Genomic DNA, 22,041 nt, shown 5'->3' with positions numbered 1-22,041 from the left:
CGCATTCTTTATTCCCGTCAGCCAGCGAGCCAGCGTTTGACCCACCCCATGTTTTAAAAATAAAGTACACACGTCTAGTACATAATCTCTGTGCGCAGGGGCCCGACATTCCTGTCGTGTGCTGGTGACTTTAAATGGCAGCTAAAGACGCATTTCAGTGTGGTGGGGGTGCGCCCCCTCCCCTCCTCTAACTTTTCATTTGGAGACACACCGTAGCAAAACATTTTTCTACACAAAAGGAAAATTAGCGTTTCTTATTGGACAAGTTCAGGTAGCCCCTCCCTGTTTCAGTCTGTTTTCATTCGTTCTGTGCCAAATGTATACAACCCTATCGCTCAGATCTAATTGGAACACACCGACACCCGGCCCCCGCCCCCTTCAGAAATGTCATCTCAACTACTCTGCTACTACTCTCCCCAGTGAGTCCTCACTCAGACACTACAGTGATTCACTCCAGTATACAGTAGACCTACAGACACTCCACTATGTAATGATTCATTGATTGTGGTCAGATGAAAAACATTGTTGACTATACAAATAAACATGAGAGCTGCAACAAACGACTTCAATAAGAGCATAATGTTGAGTAAATTACAACATCATGGATATGTGTACAGCTGAAGTCGGAAGTTTACATACACTTAGGTTGGAGTCATTCAAATTCGTTTTTCAACCACTCCGCAAATTTCTTGTTAACAAACTATAGGTTTGGCAAGTCGGTTAGGACATCTACTTTGTGCATGTAATTTTTCCAACAATTGTTTACAGACAGATTATTTCACATATAATTCACTGTATCCCAATTCCAGTGGATCAGAAGTTTCCATACACTAAGTTGACTGTGCCTTTAAACAGCTTGGAAAATTCCAGAAAATTATGTCATGGCTTTAGAAGCTTCTGATAGGCTAATTGACACTATTTGAGTCAATTGGAGGTGTACCTGTGGATATAAGGCCTACCTACAAACTCAGTGCTTCTTTGCTTGACATCATGGGAAAATAAAAATAAATCAGCCAAGACCTCAGAAAAAAAACTGTAGACCTCCACAAGTCTGGTTCATCCTTGGGAGCAATTTCCAAATGCCTGAAGGTACCACATTCATCTGTACAAACAATAGTACGTAAGTATAAACAAGATGGGACCACGCAGCCGTCATACCGCTCAGGAAGGAGAAGCTGTCTCCTAGAGATGAACGTACTTTGGTGCGAAAAGTGCAAATCAATCCCAGAACAACAGCAAAGGACTGTGTGAAGATGCTGGAGGAAACCAATACAAAGTATCTATATCCACAGTAAAATGAGTCCTACATCAACATAACCTGAAAGGCCGCTCAGCAAGGAAGGAGCCACTGCTCCAAAACCGCCATAAAAAAGCCAGATTGCAACTGCACATGGGTACAAAGATCGTACTTTTTGGAGAAATATCCTCTGGTCTGATGAAACACAAATAGAACTGTTTGTCCATAATGACCATCGTTATGTTTGGAGGAAAAGGGGGAGGCTTGCAAGCCGAAGAACACCATCCCAACAGTGACGCAAGGGGGTGGCAGCATGTTGTGGGGGTGCTTTGCTGCAGGAGGGACTGGTGCACTTCACAAAATAGATGTCTTCATGAGGGAGGAAAATCATGTGAATATTTTGAAGCAACATCTCAAGACATCAGTCAGGAAGTTAAAGCTTGGTCGCAAATGGGTCTTCCAAATGGACAATGACCCCAAGCATACTTCCAAAGTTGTGGCAAAATGGCTTAAGCACAACAAAGTCAAGGTATTGGAGTGGCCATCACAAAGCCCTGACCTCAATCCTATAGAAAATGTGTAGGCAGAACTGAAAAAGCATGTGAGAGCAAGGAGGCCAACAATCCTGACTCAGTTATTGACTCTGTCAATAGGAATGGGCCAAAGGTTACTCAACTTATTGTGGGATGCTTGTGGAAGGCAACCTGAAAGTTTTGACCCAAGTTAAACAATTTAAAGGCAATGCTATCAAATACTAATTGAGCGTATGTAAACTTCTGACCCACTGGGAATGTGATGAATGAAATACAAGTTGAAATAAATCATTCTCTCTACTATTATTCAGACATTTCACCAACTTAAAATAAAGTGGTGATCCTAACTGACCTAAGACAGGGACTTTTTACTCTGATTAAATGTCAGGAATTGTGAAAAACTGAGTTTAAATGTATTTGGCTAAGGTGTATGTAAACTTCAAATTTCAGCCTCCTGTGTGATGCAGTGGTCTAGGGCGCTGCATCGCAGCTGTGCCACCAGAGACTCTGGGTTCACGTCCGGGCTCTGTCGCAGCCGGCCGCAACCGGGAGGTCCGTGGGGCGATGCACAATTGGCCTAGCGTCATCCGGTACAGATATCCTTGTCTCATTGCGCACCAGTGACTCCTGTGGTGGGCCGGGTGCAGTGCGCACTAACCAAGGTAGCCAGGTGCACAATGTTTCCTCTGACACAGCAGTGCGGCTTGGTTTGGTCGCATGACGCATGGCTCTCGACCTTCGTCTCTCCCAAGCCTGTACGGGAGTTGTAGCGACAAGATAGTAACTGCCAATTGGATAACACGGAATTGGGGAGAAAAAGTGATAAACGTAAAAAAATATATTACAAAAATAAAACATGCGCTGGAGGTTTCACTGAATTTTCACAATGTTCAAGTTTATGCTCAGCAGACCGTAATGTTCCCTCAACATTTTTAGTTGAGGGAACATTGGCTATAGGCCTACTCAGGAACAGGATAACATTCATTTTACAATTAATATACATAATATTTACAATGCCAAACCAATACTGGAAGGAAGAAGCGACAAGCTTTGAGTATGTACAGACTAAATGTCAAGTTTATACAGGAAAATAAAATATGCTCTTTGCATTTCTTTAGGATTCAAATATAATGTTATTAAAATAAAGAACAATAATAAAAACATACATATTTATACATATTGACATGGTGGTATACGTTCATGTCAAATAAAAGGCACTTACAAAAGTATGGATCAAAATAAAACTCAGTACAAATAGGTTGTCAGTTAACTAGGCTACTTCATTGTTCTTTGCCTGTGGAAACTAAACTCTGAAAAAAAATAAACATCCTGTGTAAATATTTGTATGAACATAACAAGAATCATCAACTGAGACATAAACTGAACAAGTTCCACAGACATGTGACTAACAGAAATAGAATAATGTGTCCCTGAACAAAGGGAGGGTCAAAATCAAAAGTAACAGTCAGTATCTGGTGTGGCCACCAGCTGCATTAGGTACTGCAGTGCATCTCCTCCTCATGGACTGCACCAGATTTGCCAGTTCTGCTGTGAGATGTTACCCCACTCTTCCACCGAGGCACCTACAAGTTCCCGGACATTTCTGGGGGGAATGGCCCTAGCTCTCACCCTCCGATCCAATAGGTCCCAGACGTGCTCAATGGGATTGAGATCCGGGCTCTTCGCTGGCCATGGCAGAACACTGACATTCCTGTCTTGCAGGAAATCACTCACCGAACGAGCAGTATGGCTGGTGGCATTGTCATGCTGGAGGGTCATGTCAGGATGAGCCTGCAGGAGGGGTACCACATGAGGGAGGAGGATGTCTTCACTGTAATGCACAGCATTGAGATTGCCTGCAATAACAACAAGCTCAGTCTGATGATGCTGTGACACACCGCCCCAGACCATGACGGACCCTCCACCTCCAAATCGATCCCGCTCCAGAGTACGGGCCTCGGTGTAATGCTCATTCCTTCGACGATAAACAGGAATCCAACCATCACCTCTGGTGAGACAAAACTGCGACTCGTCATCAAAGAGCACTTTTTGCCAGTCCTGTCTGGAACAGCGATGGTGGGTTTGTGCCCATAGGCGACGTTGTTGCAGGTGATGTCTGGTGAGGACCTGCCTTAAAACAGGCCTACAAGCCCTCAGTCCAGCCTCTCTCAGCCTATGGCGAACAGTCTGAGCACTGATGGAGGGATTGTGCATTCCTGGTGTAACTCGGGCAGTTGTTGTTGCTATCCTGTACCTGTGATGTTCGGATGTACCGATCCCGTGCAGGTGTTGTTACAAGTGGTCTGCCATTGCGAGGACGATCAGCTGTCCGACCTGTCTCCCTGTAGCGCTGTCTTAGGCGTCTCATAGTACAGATATAGCAATTTATTGCCCTGGCCCCATCTGCAGTCCTCATGCCTCCTTGCAGCATGCCTAAGGCACGTTCACGCCGATGAGCAGGGACCCTGGGCATCTTTTTATTAGTGTTTTTCAGAGTCAGTAGAAAGGCCTCTTTAGTGTCCTAATTTTTCATAACTGTGACCTTATTTGCCTACCGTCTGTAAGCTATTAGTGTCTTAACAATCGCTCCACAGGTGCATGTTGATTAATTGTTCATGGTTCATTGAACAAGCATGGGAAACAGTGTTTAAACCCTTTACAGTGAAGATCTGTGAAGTTATTTGCATTTTTACGAATTATCTTTGATAGACAGGGTCCAGAAAAAGGGACATTTCTTTTTTTGCTCGGTTAATATCCTTCATATCAGTTCCTTCTTATTTGGTTCCCCTGGGGATCATCTTACCGTGACACTGCAGTACTACAACTACAGAAAAATAATGTCCTGAACAGTCAACAAAACACATAAATGGCTTTTTAAAGGTTGGGTAGTGAGTTTGGAAAAATGTGCTGTGCCTTGAGACATTAACACAGGATGCTGGAGAAAACAATTATGTCACTAAGTGGTCATTATAAAAGTGGTTAGTTCTTAGGCTGGGAGGACAGTGAAATGGGAGACAAATGATCACTTTGTATCATAAATCAGTAATTAGGGAAGTAGTACAACTGAGGCGTACAGATAGATTAAATACAGCAATGGGCAACAGGAGACTAACGATCATTTTGCATTTGATATAAATCAGTGTTATTATGAAAAATATGTGGAATTGTAAACATTTAGGGCCTGGTGTTACTCTGGTCAGAAGTTGCAGTGACACAGTAAGATGTGTTGTATGGGTCAAACATAGGAGCCACATCCTCAACCCTCCCTGACAGCCAGTCTAGACCACTCAATCTTTGGCAATATACTTAAAAGATTGGTATAATCATACACATTAAACACAGGTCTTCAATGAACCATTTTAAACACAAAACACAGTTATGTTTAGATATAAACAAGCTGCATGATACTTAGTATCACAAAATCAATGTCATCAGTGCTCTTCGTAAGGATACAATCAAGTAAATACATTGCAAATTACAATAGAGACAGATCCCATATCAGATTCAGGACGTACGTTTAAGTGCTCACTGCGACGTGTGTGACCATTAACCTGGGGGCGTGTTCTTTAGGGCACACCATAGCAAAACGTTTTGCAATGAGAGACGAAATCTGTGTTCTAATTGGACAGCTGATCTGGGTTGTGTTCATTGGGGCACATTGTAGCAACATGTTTTGCAACGGAAAAAGAAAATGTGCATTTCTTATTGGAAAAGTCCAGTTAGTCCCTCCTTGTTTCAGTCTGTTTTCTTCCTTTTGGTGCCTAATGAACATGACCCTGACCATGCTGTCAGTCTCACAAAGAGAAAAGGGAGTCGAGCTCAGCCAGGACGGACGCCTGTCTCCTAGCCACTGATCCCAACAGTCTCTGAGGAAGGGATGGAGTGCCCAGGTCCACCTGAAACAAAGGAGGACAAAAAGTGAGCCAAGGAAGGGATGGAAAAGTGAGGGGGAGGAAGAAACTAAAAGAGAGAGGAAGACAGATTCCACATGGCGATGAGGAATCATTAGGCATATCTGTATCTAAAGTACTCTTAAGAACTCTGACATCTGTTGATGTAAAACTGGATTGATGAATCATTTTGATGAATTGATTGATTGATTTTAAGAACTTTCTGACATCTGTTGATGTAAAACTGGATTGATGAATCATTTTGCTGAATTGATTGATTGATTTTAAGAACTTTCTGACATCTGTTGAAGTAAAACTGGATTGATGAATCATTTTGATGAATTGATTGATTGATTGATTGACTGATAGCTTTTTCAGACCACTTTACATTGTCATAGTAACCTGATTCCTATCTCACCTGCAGTAGGTAGATGACCCTGACGACCTCTCGGACGTGGCGTGTGATTGGCTGAAGGACCCAGGCGCTAGGCAACATCTCCCCTCGGACAGCCTCTACACTGGGCCGAGGGAGAGACTCCTCGAAGACCGACTGCATGGCCAGCACACATAGCTCATCCTAGGAGAGAGAGATAGAAGGGCACTGAGTTAGTAGTCAGTCTCTTGCTGTAGACAAGGAAAACTCCTGGCCCTAGCTATAGGACAGTAAGAATACATTGTATCATTGCCCCTGAAACGAGGAGGTCTTCTGTCCCCCTCATTCCAGTTGAACATTCAAAACAAATCTTGGTATGAAGGAGCAGGTAAGTTTAAACTTTGAACTTGGTAAGTTGAAACTTGGAATTCAGCTGCAGGTCCCCTGACTGACCCCTGAACTCTGACCCTACTGACCTGTTGTGACTGGGTGCTGATGCAGCAGAAGTCTCTGGGCTGTTTGAGGTGGCAGCTGGATGGATCTGTCAGCAGGTAGACTGATGAGGAGAGACACATGGAAAAGCATGAGGAAAAATTACAATTGAAATCTGAATTTCAGTTTACTTCCTGGAAGTAATTGACTGAAGTGAAATGGAATTGACTCATAGCGATAGATAGATGGTGCATTTGCTACAAAGCGTGTTTTAGCATGTGCAGCCCCATTGAAGGCTTTCACCAGTTTTAAGTAGTGAATTAACTCCAACTCTGCTATACTCCAGGCAGCAGACTAACCCAACTGAGTGCTGTCATCTAGTGGTCGTGTCCAGGCAGACCGGATAGCCTCATGGTATAGGTGGGTCTTGGAGTGGTCTTGGACCATGCTCCACAGGCTGGCCAGGGGCCTCTCCAGCTCCACCGCCCCAAGGAAACAGTGCACAGATGGGCTGGAGGAGGGCTTGTAGAAGGCCTGGACACCTCGCTCCACACCCTGGTACCTGATAGAGAGAGAGAGAGGACAGCAAGGTTGCAAATACACAATCTGTAATATAAACCCAGTGGGAAAAGCCGGTTGAAATCACATCATTACAACCTGATGGGAGTGTAGCTAGTTATGACATGGTTTACTATTGGTTAACCTGAATGTAATAAAGGAGAAACCATGATGCAACTCACCTCCAACCAGCTGCAGCTTTCCCCATCACTAGGTTCCCCATGTCACCAGCAGCAGCCAAACGCACCTGGGGCACAGGTGAGAACATGTTTCTTATTTTAGCAAACGTGCAACAACGAACAAGTACATAGTCCACGGTATATTGGAAATGTGTAATTTTGCTGTCTTGTGTTATTCTATAAAGTTTATTTGAATTGTACCTCAGCCATAGCTCGACCAAGCAGACAGGAAGTGAAGTCCTGATAGGCTGTCGATATGGACGAGGCGGAGCCAAAAGAGGAGGTGCACTGTCGTAGGTTTGTAGGAGATGATGGTGAGGATGACATCAGAGGGTCATACCCTGACACACCAGGCGCCAGACATACATCTAGAAAATACATAATAGAAAAGACATACACATGGTTATAATAGGTATTAAAAACAAAGTAGGAAAAAATAAGGAACCCGCACACTGCTCTTGACAGTCTTGACGAAGGCCGTGAGGCCGATACGTAAAGCTCTGATGAAGGAGGTGAGTTCATTATGTAAAACTCTGACGAAGGCCATGAGGTCGATACGTAAAGCTCTGACGAAGGCCGTGAGGTCGATACGTAAAGCTCTGACGAAGTCCGTGAGGTCGATACGTAAAGCTCTGACGAAGGAGGTGAGGTCGATATGTAAAACTCTGACGAAGGCCGTGAGGTCGATATGTAAAACTCTGACGAAGGCCATGAGGTCGATACGTAAAGCTCTGACGAAGGCCGTGAGGTCGATACGTAAAGCTCTGACGAAGGAGGTGAGGTCGATACGTAAAGCTCTGACGAAGGCCGTGAGGTCGATATGTAAAACTCTGACGAAGGTCGTGAGGTCGATACGTAAAACTCTGACGAAGGAGGTGAGGTCATTATGTAAAACTCTGACGAAGGCCATGAGGTCGATACGTAAAGCTCTGATGAAGGAGGTGAGGTCATTATGTAAAACTCTGACGAAGGCCATGAGGTCGATACGTAAAGCTCTGACGAAGGCTGTGAGGTCGATACGTAAAGCTCTGACGAAGGCCGTGAGGTCGATATGTAAAACTCTGACGAAGTCCGTGAGGTCGATATGTAAAACTCTGACGAAGGAGGTGAGGTCGATACGTAAAGCTCTGACGAAGGCCGTGAGGTCGATATGTAAAACTCTGACGAAGGTCGTGAGGTCGATACGTAAAGCTCTGACGAAGGCCGTGAGGTCGATATGTAAAACTCTGACGAAGGTCGTGAGGTCGATACGTAAAGCTCTGACGAAGGACGTGAGGTCGATACGTAAAGCTCTGACGAAGGCGGTGAGGTCGATATGTAAAACTCTGACGAAGGCCGTGAGGTCGATACGTAAAGCTCTGATGAAGGAGGTGAGTTCATTATGTAAAACTCTGACGAAGGCCATGAGGTCGATACGTAAAGCTCTGATGAAGGAGGTGAGGTCATTATGTAAAACTCTGACGAAGGCCATGAGGTCGATACGTAAAGCTCTGACGAAGGCCGTGAGGTCGATACGTAAAGCTCTGACGAAGTCCGTGAGGTCGATATGTAAAACTCTGACGAAGGAGGTGAGGTCGATACGTAAAACTCTGACGAAGGAGGTGAGGTCGATACGTAAAGCTCTGACGAAGGCGGTGAGGTCGATATGTAAAACTCTGACGAAGGCCGTGAGGTCGATACGTAAAGCTCTGACGAAGGCCGTGAGGTCGATACGTAAAGCTCTGACGAAGGTCGTGAGGTCGATACGTAAAGCTCTGACGAAGGTCGTGAGGTCGATATGTAAAGCTCTGACGAAGGCCGTGAGGTCGATACGTAAAGCTCTGACGAAGGTCGTGAGGTCGATACGTAAAGCTCTGACGAAGGTCGTGAGGTCGATATGTAAAACTCTGACGAAGGCCGTGAGGTCGATACGTAAAGCTCTGACGAAGGTCGTGAGGTCGATACGTAAAGCTCTGACGAAGGTCGTGAGGTCGATATGTAAAACTCTGACGAAGGCCGTGAGGTCGAAGGCGAAGGTCGTGAGGTCGATACGTAAAGCTCTGACGAAGTCCGTGAGGTCGATATGTAAAACTCTGACGAAGGCCATGAGGTCGATACGTAAAGCTCTGACGAAGGCCGTGAGGTCGATACGTAAAGCTCTGACGAAGGCCGTGAGGTCGACGAAGCTCTGACGAAGGCCGTGAGGTCGATACGTAAAGCTCTGACGAAGTCCGTGAGGTCGATACGTAAAACTCTGACGAAGGAGGTGCGGTCGATACGTAAAGCTCTGACGAAGGCCGTGAGGTCGATACGTAAAGCTCTGACGAAGGAGGTGCGGTCGATACGTAAAGCTCTGACGAAGGAGGTGAGGTCGATACGTAAAGCTCTGACGAAGGCCGTGAGGTCGATACGTAAAGCTCTGACGAAGGCCGTGAGGTCGATACGTAAAACTCTGACGAAGGCCGTGAGGTCGATACGTAAAGCTCTGACGAAGGTCGTGAGGTCGATACGTAAAGCTCTGACGAAGGTCGTGAGGTCGATATGTAAAACTCTGACGAAGGCCGTGAGGTCGATACGTAAAGCTCTGACGAAGGTCGTGAGGTCGATACGTAAAGCTCTGACGAAGGTCGTGAGGTCGATATGTAAAACTCTGACGAAGGCCGTGAGGTCGATACGTAAAGCTCTGACGAAGGCCGTGAGGTCGATACGTAAAGCTCTGACGAAGGCCATGAGGTCGATACGTAAAACTCTGACGAAGGCCATGAGGTCGATACGTAAAGCTCTGACGAAGGCCGTGAGGTCGATACGTAAAGCTCTGACGAAGGCCGTGAGGTCGATACGTAAAGCTCTGACGAAGGCCGTGAGGTCGATACGTAAAGCTCTGACGAAGGCCGTGAGGTCGATACGTAAAGCTCTGACGAAGGAGGTGCGGTCGATACGTAAAGCTCTGACGAAGGCCGTGAGGTCGATACGTAAAGCTCTGACGAAGGCCGTGAGGTCGATACGTAAAGCTCTGACGAAGGCCGTGAGGTCGATACATGTATGACTCCCCCCTTGAATGTCTTATTATCATTTCATAGTGATCCTGTACTGGCTAAATAACAGCCTTTTTGAGTCAGTTGAATGTGTGATGAAGATGTTGAGAGTGGTTGCTGTCTTGTGGTGGTGAGTCAGTCCTCACCCTGAGCAGAGAGCCAGGCACGCTGGGTCTTCACACTCTGAGAACCACAGATGGGAGGGCGAGACCTGACCTTCAGCCCATCACCCAGGACCTCAGTGACCTGGCACCAGACAAAAACAACACAGAGAACTCATTAGGGCTCTTTATTTATTCCTGGTCTATTTGAATAGGGACGGATACAAACACATTGACACACTGAATAATATTTCTATATTGCTTAATTCCATTATTTTTATTTTAGGTTGTGTGTATTGTTGTGAATTGTTAGATATTACTGCACTGTTGGAGCTAGAAACACAAGCATTTTGCTACACCAGCAATAACATCTGCTAAACATGTCTACGTGACAAATACAATTTGATTTGAATAAACAATTGTCTGATGCATTGCACCATAGTGAATATAGTCTACTGTAAGTTCCAACACCCTTAAGGTTAATTTACAGTAAGTCTACTGACTGTCCATAGATATATGTAATATTCTTCACACTTGGGAAAAAATATGCTATCTAGAGCCTAAAAGGGTTCTTTGGCTGTCTCCATAGAATAACCATTTGAAAAACCCTTTTTAGTTCCAGGTAGAAGAACCCTTTTGGTTCCAGGTAGAACTGTTTTGGGTTACATGTAGGTCCCTTTCTACAGAGGATTCCTTATGGAACCCAAAATTGTTCTGCCTATAAAAAAAGGGTTCTATCTGGAACCAAAGAGGGTTCTGCTATGGGGAAAGCGGGAACCCTTTTTTCTAAGAGTGTTGTGCTCTATAGACCTGTTGTCAAATTGACTATGAACCAGCCATTAGGATTAACTTTACTTTATTGAATTTAGTTGTTCAGGGACAGTGCAAATTAATCAACATTACTGTAAATGTGCCTGTTTTCAAGTGCAGTCCCTGGGTTTAAGAAAGCAGCAAAAACATCTTCAAAGACTAGTACAGTACCTCCTGTGTCAGTGGGGGTCTACTGCAGTCCCTCAGCTGAGCTGTGTTGCCACTGTTGTAGCCAGAGGTTGTTCCAGAGGATAGGCTCAGACTCGACCCAGTGTACAGCGTACTGCTGCTGACTCTGGTCCGATACCGCAAGTCATCCTAAATGTGAATAATTTATCTGTTGACAGAGAAGAGAGAAAGATGTTTTAGGAAAACAGCAACTGATCAGAGGACAACGTAAGTCTCTGACTATAAAGTGAGTTTTTTTTCATGGTCCTTTGTGTCGGATCCATGAAAAAGAGCTCTGTCTTCTAGTCGATGTGAAAAAAGAAAAGAATCCATGGAGAAAATATGCTGAACACATCTTGGGCTTTCAACTGTCTATGGAGTGTGAAACTATGGCTTCTTGCTGTGACTAACATTGACCATCTGAGACAGAGTCTGTTGCTGGAGCCGTCTTTTCTCCTGCTCTGTCCTCTCGCGGAGCCGTTCCCGTGCACGGGATATCTCTGTCATGGCCTCCTCACGGGCACGGCCGTAGTCACGCAGAAGATGCTCTATCTCAGGGGGATATTCACCCTCTCCTCTGGATGGATCTGGGATCCTGGGGAAAGATGAGGTAGATTTACAATCAATCAATTGATGAATCAATCAATCAACAACTGTAAAGTCCTTTTTAGAATAATATTTGTCACAAAATGTTTTACACTTCAGACACTTGAGAATTGGACATGGAAAACCGTTGAGCAACGTAGAAATAATCAAAACCAAAATGTGACTTGGTGTGGATTGTGGAGTGTCTTACATCCTGCTCGTCACTACCTCCTGACGGAGCTGTTGAAGGTAGCCTCTGCAGCGACTGGGCAGGGCTGAAACTCTGGGGTCTTTTTGAGGAGGGGATCTGGGTTGAGGAGGGGACAGGGTGAAGTGGTGCTTGCTAGGGCTGAGGCTGCGAGTCCTACGGCAGGTCTGAAGCTGAGCTTCCCTGTCCTTTCTCAAACTCTCAATGCTCCTCCGGTGCCTGATACAAGAGGAACATAGGAAATCATTTACATTTTATAAACTACAATTTTAAATTCATCTAATTACATCATAATATCAACACAATCACATCCTTAGGGACATTTAACCTTACTGGTCATAGAGCTGCTGTTTGGTAGGGACAGGGGACGGTTCCTCCTCCTTGGTTCCACCAGATGTCAGCATCTTTAACAACGTGTCCATCTCTCCCAGACCGTAGTGCAGCTTGGCTTCAGTCAGCTCCAAGGTCAGATGATGAGGGTTCATGTTCAGTTGGACCGTAGCCATGACCTGCTCGCGCTCTTTACGTAGCCTCTCTATCTCTCGTGTCTTCTTGTCCTTATGGAACATGGGCTCTGGACTCAAGCTGGACTCTGACTCCTGGCTCTCCAGCTCAGCCCACTCTGGCTGGTTCCTCTGTGCTTCATGACCAGTAGGTAGATACACGGCTGGTTTCATTAAACTATTAGTCCGTCCTATCTCAGAGGGATGCTGACTGATACCAGACCAGTTGGTGAACTTGTTGTGCACAGGTAGGTCCTCAGGGAGCCGCTGGTGATCTAGCTGGTGTTGGGAGTGTTGGAAGTTGGGAGTGTGGGTGACTGGGTTGGTGTTCACTAGAATGTCTGTGTTGCACTCGCTTGGGCCCAACGACACCATGTCATCCTCCTGAACATGGATGGTGCTGTCACTGATAGGGGAATGTTCATAAGCACCAGTGAAGTGCTCCACTGGACGCTCTGATGATCTACTGTTGTGGTAATCTATTGAATGTCTTCTGTAGCTTAGTTGATCTCCAAAAGTAGAGAAGGATTTCTCCTCGTGTTTGGACTCACCAGTCTGACTAAAGACGAGAGAGGTGTGGTTCTGCATAGCGACTCTGTTACTGCTTAGAACAGAAGGAAGGGACCATATTGGACGTTGGCTGGTTTTGTGCCATACGCTCATTTCCTTTTCTTCCTCCTGGATGACAACGCTGGTTTCATTGTGGATGTAATTGTCGATGGACGAACTAAGACTTCCTGAGCATCCATCAGACCCTTTTGGTCTTGAATGGCTGAGGGCACTCACATTCTCGAGGAATATCAATCCCATTGATTCTGTGGTGGAGTTATCACCTGGCTTGTCACACAGATGAAGGGAGTCATGTCCTGATATCTTATCATTCTTTATGAAAGACATGCATGTTTTGTGTCCGCTGTAACTTAAACAAGGTGTTGACTGGTCCGAAATGTGGTGTTTAGTTCTATTTTGCGTCTCAAACTTCTGTTCTTCTTTGGGACTCTGTAAATACTTTATTCTGCTCTGGTTGGAGCCAGCCCTGGGACGCACAGTGAGAATGGGTGAGCATGCACGGTCTGTGAAGCTCACTTGTTTTCTATAGCCTATTCCCGGGTCACTCCTTCTCAAGATATTATGGCATTCTGGTCTGAGTATTTCTGACAAATGATGGCAGACTTCAGATACTCCCAAGCTTTTGGAGGAGGACACTCTTTCAGGATTGCAGTCCTCATTGCTTATATTTCGAATGGCAGGATTTGAATGATTGTGGCGTTGGACAGTCTCCAGGGAAGGGACTTTGTGTGGGAGACTCTCTGGTTCCAAGATAGATCTTTGGTTAACAGTGGAGCCATTGAGTCGCAGGTCAGGCATGCTCTGAATATTATCATCCAGGTTTTTCTTGAGTTGATGTTGAAGGGGAAGCCCTTTGTCTTGTGACACAGTGAGAACTTCTGAGCCAATCACTTTGACTATCACATTAACTTCATGGGCTTTGGACCTCTCTGTGGACAGAGTTTGGGGGATAGACATTTTGTCTTGAACGGGTGTTAAAGTCCTTTCGGTCTGGATCCCAATATCTACTGCAGTTTTGGTTGAGCAGTCTCTCTTCATCCAATCTGTGGAGGAGTACAGATGAGATGAAGAGTTAACATTTGTTATCAGGCTATGTTTGAGGCTTTCGCCAGACCTCATACCCTGAACATTCCCCAGAAGATCAGACGTGTTTACTATCAGCTGTGTGAGATGCTCAGACATGTTCTGAAGGCTGGCCCATGTGGTGGTCTCTCTACAGGCCTCTGTGGTCTTCTGCAACACTGGTACCTGAGTGCTGCTCTTTCTGTGACGGTTGTTTCTCCTCTGTAGATCACCATGGTTGATCGTTGTCTGAGTTGTGGTTTCTTGAGTGAAGGTTGTCTGGGTGCTCTGGTCACATCTGGTGTTAGTTTCAGACCTCTGAAACCCGTGACCCTGAAACGCCCGCTCTGAAGAGTCATAAACCAACATGATCTCATCCACCTGGCCAGTGCTGTTACCAATATCTCCAGATACATTGTAGCAAGAAGATGAGTTACAGCTCATGGTCAGAGTCACTTGTTGATTGTGATCATCAACACCGGAGACTTGGTTAGTACGTTCTTTCAGATGGGCTTTGAGGGACGTTTGATCTTTGAAATCTTCCTCCATGCTGCTCAGGGTGCTGGAGAGTCCCTTGTTGTTGGCGTAAGTGCTCAGGTGGGAGTTGAAAGGAGAGTTCTGCACGTTTAAATCATTGTCGACACTGCAGCATCTAGTGATATGTTTGGTAGTGGACTCCAGCAGCGGTGATTTACAAGAAATGTCAGTGGCACTTCCAAACACCTGGTTCTTGTAGCAGCTTTGGTTTGGCTCTTCTTCTTGCCATTGGTGAGCAAAGGGATTGATGTCGCTGGAGGCAAAATGCATTGGCAAATCTTGAGTCTTTGGTGTCCTTTTCTCTATATGTGGTGATTGTCCATTGGGGCTGTGTTCTTTCTGACCCAAACTGATGCCAACTCCAGCGTTATCATCAGATTTATATGGGGTCTGGTCAGTACAAGCTTCCATAGTGTGATTGTCTTTTGACTGTGGTGATTGTCTTTTCACTAGAGACATTTCTCCAACATTGCATTGAATCATCTCCTCTAATTTTCCATTAGTTTGAGTTCCTGACTTCATTCTTGTTGATGAAGACCTGTTTTGATCCAACCTGGGAGGGATTTTCTCTTCTTCATCTGAGGAAGACTTGAGTGTGGAGTCAGAGGATGAGCTAGGAGGTGCCTGGGCTTTGGACCTTCTGAACCTCTTGGACTTTCCCTTCTTGTAATGAACAACACTACTGCCACAGAACTGATGAGATTGCCTGCAATTAGATGTTTTGGTATTGCCCTCTCTGGACATGATATATCTGCAAATGTCACCCAATATCTTCATATGAGCATCACTACTTCCATGTGTTATTTGGGATGGAGAAGATCCAATACTATTTATTTTACTTGGTACGTCAAACAAGGTTCCAGGAGATTTTGCCAGAGGTCCATCAGTCCTTGACCCTTCTTCATTTTTAGCCATTTGGCAATCTTTGGTATTGTCAGAGGCAAAGTTGAGGCAAAGAGTCTTCAGCCATTTTTCAACATGACATGTTTTGTGTTTTACACTGGGATGTTTATTTTTAGGATCAGGATCGACGGTCACACAAGTCTTATGAAATTTGTCTACCTGAGTTTCAGATGAGCATTTTGACTGTGGTAGTTCCTGACTCAGTGAGCATTTTGACTGTGGTAGTTCCTGACTCAATGAGCATTTTGACTGTGGTAGTTCCTGACTCAATGAGCATTTTGACTGTGGTAGTTCCTGACTCAGTGAGCATTTTGACTGTGGTAGTTCCTGACTCAGTGAGCATTTTGACTGTGGTAGTTCCTGACTCAATGAGCATTTTGACTGTGGTAGTTCCTGACTCAGTGAGCATTTTGACTGTGGTAGTTCCTGACTCAGTGAGCATTTTGACTGTGGTAGTTCCTGACTCAGTGAGCATTTTGACTGTGGTAGTTCCTGACTCAGTGAGCATTTTGACTGTGGTAGTTCCTGACTCAGTGAGCACTTTGACTGTGGTAGTTCCTGACTCAGTGAGCATTTTGACTGTGGTAGTTCCTGACTCAGTGAGCATTTTGACTGTGGTAGTTCCTGACTCAGTGAGCATTTTGACTGTGGTAGTTCCTGACTCAGTGAGCACTTTGACTGTGGTAGTTCCTGACTCAGTGAGCACTTTGACTGTGGTAGTTCCTGACTCAGTGAGCACTTTGACTGTGGTAGTTCCTGACTCAGTGAGCACTTTGACTGTGGTAGTTCCTGACTCAGTGAGCATTTTGACTGTGGTAGTTCCTGACTCAATGAGCATTTTGACTGTGGTAGTTCCTGACTCAGTGAGCATTTTGACTGTGGTAGTTCCTGACTCAGTGAGCACTTTGACTGTGGTAGTTCCTGACTCAGTGAGCATTTTGACTGTGGTAGTTCCTGACTCAGTGAGCATTTTGACTGTGGTAGTTCCTGACTCAGTGAGCACTTTGACTGTGGTAGTTCCTGACTCAGTGAGCATTTTGACTGTGGTAGTTCCTGACTCAGTGAGCATTTTGACTGTGGTAGTTCCTGACTCAGTGAGCACTTTGACTGTGGTAGTTCCTGACTCAGTGAGCATTTTGACTGTGGTAGTTCCTGACTCAGTGAGCACTTTGACTGTGGTAGTTCCTGACTCAGTGAGCACTTTGACTGTGGAAGTTCCTGACTCAGTGAGCATTTTGACTGTGGTAGTTCCTGACTCAGTGAGCACTTTGACTGTGGTAGTTCCTGACTCAGTGAGCACTTTGACTGTGGTAGTTCCTGACTCAGTGAGCATTTTGACTGTGGTAGTTCCTGACTCAGTGAGCATTTTGACTGTGGTAGTTCCTGACTCAGTGAGCACTTTGACTGTGGTAGTTCCTGACTCAGTGAGCACTTTGACTGTGGTAGTTCCTGACTCAGTGAGCACTTTGACTGTGGTAGTTCCTGACTCAGTGAGCACTTTGACTGTGGTAGTTCCTGACTCAGTGAGCACTTTGACTGTGGTAGTTCCTGACTCAGTGAGCACTTTGACTGTGGTAGTTCCTGACTCAGTGAGCACTTTGACTGTGGTAGTTCCTGACTCAGTGAGCATTTTGACTGTGGTAGTTCCTGACTCAATGAGCACTTTGACTGTGGTAGTTCCTGACTCAGTGAGCACTTTGACTGTGGTAGTTCCTGACTCAGTGAGCACTTTGACTGTGGTAGTTCCTGACTCAGTGAGCACTTTGACTGTGGTAGTTCCTGACTCAGTGAGCACTTTGACTGTGGTAGTTCCTGACTCAGTGAGCATTTTGACTGTGGTAGTTCCTGACTCAGTGAGCACTTTGACTGTGGTAGTTCCTGACTCAGTGAGCACTTTGACTGTGGTAGTTCCTGACTCAGTGAGCATTTTGACTGTGGTAGTTCCTGACTCAGTGAGCACTTTGACTGTGGTAGTTCCTGACTCAGTGAGCACTTTGACTGTGGTAGTTCCTGACTCAGTGAGCACTTTGACTGTGGTAGTTCCTGACTCAGTGAGCACTTTGACTGTGGTAGTTCCTGACTCAGTGAGCACTTTGACTGTGGTAGTTCCTGACTCAGTGAGCACTTTGACTGTGGTAGTTCCTGACTCAATGAGCACTTTGACTGTGGTAGTTCCTGACTCAGATTTGTTGCAAAGGGAGGATATTTTTGGAGCTCATTTCTGACCTTAATGTGATTTTTTCTGCCTTTCTCCTGTAGCTTCTGTGATTCACAGAAATTATTTGAGAGTGGTTGACTGTTGTGGTGCTTCTCAATGTTTTCTGGTGTACATTGAGTCCTGATTTTATCAGAGAATGAATCTACAGCTGCATGCCGATGACAATCATTTAAGTAAAGTTGTCCACTTGCACCCGTTGAGGTCAATTTGCATTGGTTCTTGCTTTCGCCTTGAACCTCATATTCTGAATCCATTATGAGGTCCCCTGCATGTGCAAAGGCCATATTGGGTGGCGTAGTCACTGAGGACACTGTTCCTGGGCAGTTCTGGAGAGGTTGTAGAGCACTAGATTTCAGGTTTTGCTCAGGTGAAGCGTTATTACTAAGACAAGCATGATGAGGATGATACTTCTCAGGACCTGTTTCTTTCTTCATGTTCTCCATATGCGAAAAAGGGACATCCCTTTCAAACTCTTTCCCTGGAGAAAGTAAGAATTCTTTGGGTGCAGTGGAAGTGGAAGTAGACATTGAAGAACATCCCATTGGCAGCAGTACAGGCTTGCTGATGTATTCAGGTTTTCCTCGGTTGTTCAATGCCAGACTTAATTGGATCTCATAGCTTTTAACGGTGAAAGATGCTGCACCAGAATTGACACTTGCATTCGGTGTAATGACAGAACAGCCAGAAGCATCCTGCCCCTTGTATTCCCTTGCATCAACATCAGTTATTCCATTTTTCAATTGCACTTCTCTCATGTTCTCTTGAAAGCTCTTACTTAACTGGGACCCCGACGAGATCTTTGTCCTATGGTCTGGATCATTCTCTTTACTTATCAAACTTAGTTGATTCATAAAATTTAATTTGATGGAAGTAGAGAGTCTGAAAACCTTTCCGTGGCTCACGTTTTCCATGTCTGTCGTGTTGTCCATTTTTAGAATCTCAGAATCGATACAAGACTTTTCTGATGTTGAACAAGAGCCTGGCTTAATGATTACCAGTGGATCATCAGCTATTTGATGATCCTTCACTGCTTGTAGACCTTTTGGTGAATCGCATTTGTTAGGATTGCTTGTTGGCAAGGCATTAAGGATTTGACTACTCCGACTGTCCGGTTCACTGTTACTGTTGTCTCCACCCCCATCTATAAATGACATCCTCATATCCTCCTTCATCACCTCTGAGATTCGGTGGTCTGATGTTCTACAGTTACTATCACCATGGTGATGTCCCAATCTAACATTCTCTACTTCTCTTCTCTTGCTTCCTGAGTTGAGCTTTTCACCTCGCCCTTGAAATTCTCTTTGTTCAACTTGTTCTACTTCTCTTCTCTTTTCAATAACGGCCTTCTCTCCAAAAGGAGACTCTTTATGGCCACCCGTGTCAATGGTCTTATGGTAACATGGAGAGAGATTTTCATGGGATATGTGCACAGACACTGACATTGCTACTAAAGCCGAGGTATCTCGTTGGAAGTGACCTTCATTGCAGCTCAGATTTAGTTTAAATGAATCGACTGCAGAGGAAGTTTGTTTGTCTTTTAATTCACTGGTGTTATAGTTGTCATCTGGTGAAATAACTTCCTGGCTGTTCTTGACTGTTATAGTAGACAACGCTGCGAAGTCCCCTCCGTTGCTCCTCTTTGGAATTTTCAAGCTGCCAATGAAACTGTCCTGCAGGCCTTTGTTCTTCTTTATGGAATTTTTACAAGACACTTTGAAAAACTCATGCTCTGGCAACACACAGTCCTGCTCTGGCAACACACAGTCCTGCTCTGGCAACACACAGTCCTGCTCTGGCAACACACAGTCCTGCTCTGGCAACACACAGTCCTGCTCTGGCAACACACAGTCCTGCTCTGGCAACACACAGTCCTGCTCTGGCAACACACAGTCCTGCTCTGGCAACACACAGTCCTGCTCTGTGACTTTGGCTTCAAGCGTTTGCAGAATTTTAAACTCACTTTCAAGTGATATGTCTTTGGTATTGCTTGCTTCGTAAAACTCCTCTTCTCTGACTTCTTCCATGTCTCCATCTAAATTGCATAGTTCATTATCTCCAGAATAATTATTTGGGGCACTTTCGATGGCAGGTGTCTCATTCAACATCTCACCTTCAGTTTTAGGGTAAGTTAACATACTGGCTTTTGACAGATGACTGTAGGTAGACAAACTAGTATCGGTGTAGTTTGTTAGGTCTGCTACTCCCACAAACATCACTTCTGGAGTTAATGTGACCTGCTGCATCTGAGGCCCATGAAAAATGTCAGCCTCCAATGTTGATGTTGATGGGGTGCATTGAATCTTATAGTCAATGGTTGGAGCACATGCAGATCCATGTGAAGGAAGCTCTGCTGAGACATCTCTACTTTGATTTTGGTGTAAACCTGGATCATTAATAGATCCCTTCAGCAAACCTTTTGAACTGACTAACTGCCGTTCAAAATAGCCCTTACAACACACCGCCTCATGATTCAATGGCATCATCAAACGTAGCGGTGACATTTGGAGAAGCTGAGAATCAGGGAAATTCAAAGAATCAGTTGAAACCCCAAGTCTTTGTTCCTCTACTGGAACATGTTTGCCCTCTGTGCTGTCGGTAGATGCAGAGCTATGGGATCTAATGGATCCAAATCCACACTGACAGTCAGACAGATCCACACTGATGGGACTAGGACTACTGTTGAGGTCCAACGCACCATGACTAAATACCATCCTCCTCCTCAACACGGCAGAGTCCCTAAGGATCCTAGGACTATCTGCTGCATCAGTGTAGGACCATGGATCTGTAAGCACTAGCAAACTCTCTGGTTCCTCCACACTACAGCTGCTCAGAAAGCATGGGCTGCTGGTCAACATGGTGTGGACATGCCCAAGCTCTTCACTCAGCTTTGATACAGGGTCCCTACACCTGGGTTCTGTTGCTGGCTGATTCTGATACAGTGATTCCCTTGTTGCGCCGGTTGTTTTATTGACTCGGGTTTTAGGGCCGCCATGATGGCTCCAGGAAGCCTCTGCTGGCATTTCATTAGGTTTCCCAATGTCTTCTCTTCCCTCTTCAGTTGGCTGAATCTCCGACGCCATGTTTATAGTTTTTCCAATCGAGGGATTGAGACAATCCCTCACCACAGAGTGACTGGGTACTACCACAGTCCGTCTCTGTGCAGGCCTTGCTGCAATATGCTTCCCTCTGCTCTCCATAGCCAGTGAGTCCTTCAACATCTGACTGTCTTCACTCTCTCCTTCGCTCTGGATAGCCTCCTCCTGCTTCAGCTGCTCTGCCAAGGCTGTAGCGTAGACTGAGGACAGGGAGTCCACAGAGAACAAGCTGTCACAGTCTGAGGATTGGTCACCCTCCTCTTCTTCCTCACCGTCATACTTCTCCGATCCTGCCAGTCCCAGTCCCTGCGGTCTCTCCACCCACCTTAGGGTGCTGGTCTGGTTCACCAGAGTCTCTGCACTATGCCACCGTCTTTGTCTCCACCCACAATCATGTGAAGGATTCTTCTGATCAAGGTCCTCGCATGAGACAGTTGTTTTCATCGTGCATTTATTCCTGCTCATCTTGACGCCTTCTACACCTCGCTTTAGTTTCCAGTGAAATCGGCTTGCTGTTTTACCACTAGGCTTGGTCCCTCTGCCTCCAATACTCAATCCTGATGGTGGTTTTCTAAACACCCTGGCAAGCGGTGTCTTTATCCCAGGGCCGACTGAGCGTGATAAGACCTTCTGGATCGTTTCCAAGCCTTTGCTACTCCCAGGAGGAAGGCTCTTCACTCTCTGACATGGAGCCCGCTGAGTCTGACTGATAGATTCGCTTACTGTAACTGTGGGTCCCTTTATGATGACATTACTGCTTGACTGTAGGGTCGCTCCATTTGGTGATGGTGATGGGTTCTGATTGTTCTTGAATGTAAATTCAAGTCCATGTTTTGGAAGCAGTGGTTTCCTCTCTGGTCTTTCATGGCATGGCGGCTGAACTAGAGCCTCCTCCTTCACAGACGGCTTGAGGTTCTCTGAGGAACTTGCTCTACTCCTGTACCCATGCACCTGACTACTGTGTTGTGTTCCTGAGGAGAATGTGTTGGAGCGACTCCTTGTCCTCTCGCGTGGAAGACATTCATCAGACACCCACTGTCTGGAACAGATGGATCCAAATGTCAG

General features: G+C 45.5%; 1 protein-coding gene and 1 long non-coding RNA gene across 3 annotated transcripts; one reads left to right on the top strand and one right to left on the bottom strand.

Moving 5' to 3' along the window:
* Positions 1–2,825: 2,825 nt before the first annotated feature.
* On the bottom strand, positions 2,826–22,039 carry LOC118368082 (uncharacterized). 2 transcript variants are annotated; one of them, XM_035751838.2, is made up of 11 exons: positions 12,422–22,029; positions 12,092–12,307; positions 11,707–11,890; positions 11,299–11,445; positions 10,363–10,462; positions 7,404–7,570; positions 7,206–7,270; positions 6,825–7,027; positions 6,510–6,589; positions 6,079–6,237; positions 2,826–5,666 (listed from the first exon to the last, which is right to left on the bottom strand). In XM_035751838.2, the coding sequence occupies exons 1-11, from the start codon at positions 21,439–21,441 to the stop codon at positions 5,565–5,567; spliced, it is 10,443 nt and encodes a 3,480-aa protein (XP_035607731.2). In that variant the 5' UTR covers positions 21,442–22,029; the 3' UTR covers positions 2,826–5,564. The 2 variants fall into 2 exon arrangements, with proteins under 2 accessions (XP_035607731.2, XP_052352584.1); XM_052496624.1 differs by lacking the exons at positions 2,826–5,666; positions 6,079–6,237; positions 6,510–6,589; ... (2 more) ...; positions 7,404–7,570; positions 10,363–10,462 and having other exon boundaries at positions 11,311–11,464; positions 12,422–22,039.
* LOC127915882 (uncharacterized) lies at positions 7,623–8,808 on the top strand. The gene is made up of 3 exons (XR_008092732.1): positions 7,623–7,818; positions 8,281–8,313; positions 8,479–8,808. It is a non-coding gene; the product is annotated as an uncharacterized LOC127915882 (long non-coding RNA).
* Positions 22,040–22,041: the final 2 nt, after the last annotated feature.

The sequence above is a fragment of the Oncorhynchus keta genome, chromosome 35 (genome assembly GCF_023373465.1).
Source record: "Oncorhynchus keta strain PuntledgeMale-10-30-2019 chromosome 35, Oket_V2, whole genome shotgun sequence".
Classification (NCBI taxonomy): Eukaryota; Metazoa; Chordata; class Actinopteri; order Salmoniformes; family Salmonidae; genus Oncorhynchus; species Oncorhynchus keta.
This window is presented reverse-complemented; position numbering and strand designations above follow the sequence as displayed.